The following is a 5,244-nucleotide window of genomic DNA, read 5'->3' as shown; positions in this document are numbered from 1 at the left end:
ATGAATAGTGACAATGGCAGAAACATTTGCTGGAATTTTTTTAATTATTGCAATCTTCTATCGGGAACATTTGCAAGGTAATGGGATTTACTATATATGGCTCAGGAACAATTTGGCCTTCAACAAATAACAAGATGTCACAAAGTTGAGACTTCTTGGAACAAAGACCTAGCAAACATCTGGATTTTCCCTCCAAGTTTTACTTGTGACCGTAAAAGGACAAAATCTGGGAAGGTGCCCCCGAATAGCATACATACCATGAGGCTGCATGCTTCAAATATCAACATGCTACACAGTATATGCCTCAAATATCAAACGCAGCATTTGCAAAAAGGGGAGGATTTTTAGTTCGATAGACACTACTTTCAACGGATCACGGAGGACTGCTGTTGGGAAATTATCTTTACCAAATCGAATCAAGAAGTGAGATATCTCATGCAAAATATCTTTTTAATTTACGAAAAAGATATCTCATGCAAAACCCTCCAAACAAACACAGTTGCCCGTCAACAAATCTTCATCCCCAACATACCATCCTCTCTCCCTCACAGGTATAGCACTACCGTCCAAGACCCTTGTACAACTGGCTATAGCTAGATTAGGATCCTCAATAACTTGGCTGATCAAAGTCAACCGGCTAGAGCTAGAGAGGATCTTTGTCCAGCTGTGGGAATACGCTCGTTTTAACATTCATGGATAAGCTCACACTAACCCGTCAATTTGGGATCCAATTTGAGATTTTTCTTGAAAGGTAACGGGAAAGAATTGGAATATAATAAAGAATTTGGGATCCAATTTGAGATTTTCCTTGGAAGGTAGCGGAAAAGAATTGGAATATAATAAAGAATATCGATTCATACATAAGAAAAGGTAATGTTAGTAATTTACTTCCCAAACTTCAAGAATTTGGGACCAAATTGCTCAGTTCTTGCATTATAAGCTCATATAAGTTCACCTACAATGCCGAGGAACATAATCACAGCCTCAGAAATTGAAACAAAAAACAAAAGTGCCCAATTCTGTCAAGGGGGTTCCCACTTCTTCAATAAAACAGTGGTCACATGTTGGAAACCAGAGAACATATAAGATGGTATACTAAAAAGTAGTGTTTTTTAGTATTTGCAATGCTGTATTAAAGCCAACTAGCCAATTACTCCGTTAAAAGGTCTTGCACAACATTAAACACGACAAGCAAAACTATGATAATGTGTTTTGCTACATTTAAAAGATTGATGCGAAAGAACAGTAAATTTAAAACTACATCTAATACTAACTGTCGAGGCATGAGCATGTCACATAGTTCCAAAAAATCACAAAGTATATGAAGTTTCGTTGATACAACTTCCAAGTAAATGGTAAAATAAAGTTGCATCACCATGCCAGGTCTTATGCTTGAAAAATAAAATACTCTCAAACTTTTAAAAAGGGGAAAAACCTGAATTAAGAATCTCCCAGTTGCACAAGGGGAATAAAAGAAAAAAAAAAAAAAGTAACTCAACCTGCAAAAAGAAAGTAATCTCTCAATCTAATTCATCCTCCTGATAAGCTCATTGATTTTATCTTCACGGTTTCCAGCATCTCCTCCTTCAACATAGTGGTTTCTCTTTTTCTTAAGACCACCCAATGGTGCCTTCAGTTTGAATGGCCATAGGAAGTTATTAGCCTCCTTAAAATGAGGCCCGACTGTCACAATCTCATGGATGAGATCCTCTATGCAGATAATGCCATATTTGCCCAGAGCCTGCGATGACATGGTGGCATCTTAGCAAACAATAGAGACATGTATTTACAACGGAACAGTAACAATAGCACCACAGGAACCCACAAACCTGTTCAATGATTGAATTGTCTGTCAAAGCAATTCTCTGCTTGTTTAGCTTGCCATACCCCCTTTTGTAGATCAGCTCTTTCACACTCTTCAAATTGGGGTACCTAAAAGAAGGGATATTGTTAAATTTTTTATAATATGCATTTGTAACTTTAGAATCTCATGGTGTAAGATCACACGTACCCATAAGTAACATAAGGCTCAACCCTACGAAGCATATTCACTGTAGCTTTGTTTACTTTCAGAAAGACGCCATTGAAGATCTGCGTTGGAAGAATACGACTACTGAAGATGAAAAAGATAATACGAAGAAAGAGCATGCATATTTGGCTAATACAAATTCCATATTTAACTTTTTGTACCTAATGGGACATCACACCATTATGTCCTCACTGATACAATGTGCTTAATCAACAACCGTATAAAATCCTAAATTAGATACACAATTGCACCACCAAAAACGATAAGTTTAAGCTTCCACCATTCCAATTGGGATATGGTAAGCTCCCTCCTTCCGTAGTTTCATTAATACATACTACGCAAATGTCGACAACACTGGCACACTGTATACCGAAGTGTACAGAAAACTGGTTGGTATGTGTTAACTCATTCTCAGGGAACACTAATTCATACTCATACAATCTGATACTTGAAACAATTGCTTTCCAGGATATAGAAAACTTGAGTGTTGGTATTAGAGGCACCAACACTCAAGTTTCCACTAGAAACAACTTTTTGGATGCATGAAAACCAAGCTACAAATAGAATAATTTGTTGAGTTACCTGTCTCAGACGCAAAAGCTGCAATATCGTCCTAGTCTTTGGGTGCATGGCATTGATACTGGGAAGGAGTTTCAAAAAACACAAAAATGAGATACATCTCAAAACTAGCTAAAATGGCATTCCAACATCAGTTAAAATGAAGTGGATGCATACCCACGGATGCGAACAATGAACAAAAGCTTTGCTTCAGGATTAACATAAAAACCCCCCTTTAATCTTGCCTCACGCCTTAATTGAATATGCTCCTTTTGCTGTAACAGAAGAAAATTTCATTCCAACAGTTAAGAACAGTCCAGTCTTAAAAAGATACATATAAAAACAAGAAACTGCATCAAAAGAGGAGTACGTATACACATACCTGCTCCTCATACTCCTTGTCATATTGCTTAGCTCTGCAAAAAATCAACTTCCTATTCTCTGCATTCTTCTTCTTCACAGCTGCAAGCTCTTGCTTTTTCGCCAAAGCCCATTCCTCATTCCTCTTCTGCTTCTTCAATACAGACTCTGGGACAACATGCCCTCCCTTGGCTTGCTCTTCAGCCATCTCTATTCAAACAAAATATAACCAAAAATATAATCAAATAACGAGTTTTAGATCAATTAAGATCCGGGTAGCAACCCAAAAAAAACAAGTGAATGATGTGCGGGCGCACACAAAATAATTGAACTCGTTGTTTTCATAACTCAAACCTGTCATAAATTAACTGTATTCACTCAACTAAATCACAGTATGATTATTTAGGAGCTCTACATTTGTCCTTAACTCGAGATTGTTGACAGAGGTGAAATTTTTAACTATAATAAACATTTTAACGACTGAAAATTTTAAATACAATCAAATCCCCATAACCCTCTGTCTGTCTGAGAATAAACCGACGCATAAAAAGAAAAGAAGAAAATGTTGGATCATACTGATTATATCTACTTGGCTTATAAAAATAAAAAATGAAAGGCTCGACGAATCTAGACTGCATAGTTTTCATTCTATTACATGATCTACTGCATAAAAAATTGAACTCTTTTTTTTTCTTCCCCAGTTTTCTGAACAACCAAACATATTACAAAATAGTATTTTAGATTCACCAGAACGACAAGACCGAAAAGCAATACCGTATCCATCAAACCCAGTTATAGAAGAACAATTGAAAGCAATACCGTATCCATCAAACCCAGTTGTAGAAGAACAATTGTTTCAAAAAGCTCAAACCCATTATGAAACAACGCCGACATTTAACTAGTGTATATGAGTATATACGACTAAAGAGTGATATAAAAATATGGATATAAAGATCGAAGACATATATATAAATCATTGATTCACCAGATGAACACGGATTGAATGAAAAGAGATCGAAATGAATATCGATTGTACTAACCGAGTTATGTGAAGTCTGCTGAAGATCGGCTTCGCGGCACCAGTTGGGAGGGTTTCAAGTTTCGACTCTTGAAGCACAGACGGAATTAGGGTTTTGTAGGGTTAGTTCAGGGGTATAAATCATCCAACGGTTTGGATTTCTTACGGTCACGTTAGTGAATCGTGGCCGTCAATAAGGGACCATATTATATGCGTCCATTCTTCGCTCAAATGGTAAATCCCGAAGTTTTTTTTGTGTTTTTTTTTCAAGCACGGTTCGGTTCTCTGTTTGGTTGGTTGATAACGAAACTGTAAAGTCTGTAATAATCAAGTTTCTAAAAAAAAAAATCAATCAAAGTCTCTAAAACAAAACCCAGGATGGCAACGGGGCGAGTTTGGAGTGGGTTTTTCTAAATCCTGTCCCGTCCTTTTTAATTTTTGTCAAGTTCATGCCTACTCCAAAACTCGTGACGGGTTGAATTTTCATGTCCAGTCCCGTCCCGTTAGAAAATACTATACCCCCGTGTCTGCTCCGCTAACAAATTTTTTTCTCCCACTTTTGGGAACTTAAGCTCCTACTATTTAAATGTGGAAAGCCTGAGAATGGCACAACATAAATGAAATTATGTATCCCAACAAAAATAAAAAAAATAACATGCACATAATAATTCAGAGAACATAATAAACAAAAATAAAAGTTTAATACAACCAAATCACGGAGAGTTTTAAACTCCAACTTCTACCATAACCAAAACAAAAGCAAATTTAATACCATGTTTACATCCCAATTAGAATTGTAAGAGATGACTAACTGAGTAAGCCGCTAAAATAAGTTATTTATATTATACATACATACATATATATATATATATATAGTTATATGCTTAGTAGGACAAGGCGGGGCCCTAGGATATGTATACTAAATTCCTACCCGCCCGTGACCTGCGATGGGTACAAAATTTGTATATATGCCTTCGGTATAAAAAGTGTTGCCATATCTGTTATTAACGGGACGGGCCCCGACGGGCGATAAAAATTGACATCACTAAAAAAAAACTAATCAAGTCTCTAAAAAAACAGCACAATACCAAATTACCAATCACAACAGTTGTAAAATAAAATAAAATAAAAGGCACAATAGTAGTCCCATTATAAGAAAATGATAACAATAAAAATATATATATATATATATATATATATATTACCATCAAGGCTTATTTTTTCTTATTGAAAGACAAATAAGTCCTATTTTAAAAATAAATCAATAAGTCTTACATTT

The 5,244-nt window shown here is 35.9% G+C and overlaps 1 protein-coding gene across 1 annotated transcript; it reads right to left on the bottom strand.

The window, feature by feature from the left end:
* Positions 1 to 1,297: 1,297 nt before the first annotated feature.
* Positions 1,298 to 4,111, bottom strand: LOC132284349 (large ribosomal subunit protein uL30y-like). Its single transcript, XM_059786448.1, has 7 exons — positions 3,988 to 4,111; positions 2,970 to 3,157; positions 2,765 to 2,862; positions 2,612 to 2,669; positions 2,012 to 2,091; positions 1,830 to 1,932; positions 1,298 to 1,741 (listed from the first exon to the last, which is right to left on the bottom strand). The coding sequence occupies exons 2-7, from the start codon at positions 3,153 to 3,155 to the stop codon at positions 1,526 to 1,528; spliced, it is 741 nt and encodes a 246-aa protein (XP_059642431.1). The 5' UTR covers positions 3,156 to 3,157; positions 3,988 to 4,111; the 3' UTR covers positions 1,298 to 1,525.
* Positions 4,112 to 5,244: the final 1,133 nt, after the last annotated feature.

Source organism: Cornus florida, unplaced genomic scaffold (genome assembly GCF_030987335.1).
Source record: "Cornus florida cultivar Cherokee Brave unplaced genomic scaffold, ASM3098733v1 CherokeeBrave_3.0.0_Hap2_Chr11, whole genome shotgun sequence".
Classification (NCBI taxonomy): Eukaryota; Viridiplantae; Streptophyta; class Magnoliopsida; order Cornales; family Cornaceae; genus Cornus; species Cornus florida.
Note: the sequence above shows the minus strand (reverse complement) of the source record. Positions and strands in the feature narration are given on the sequence as shown.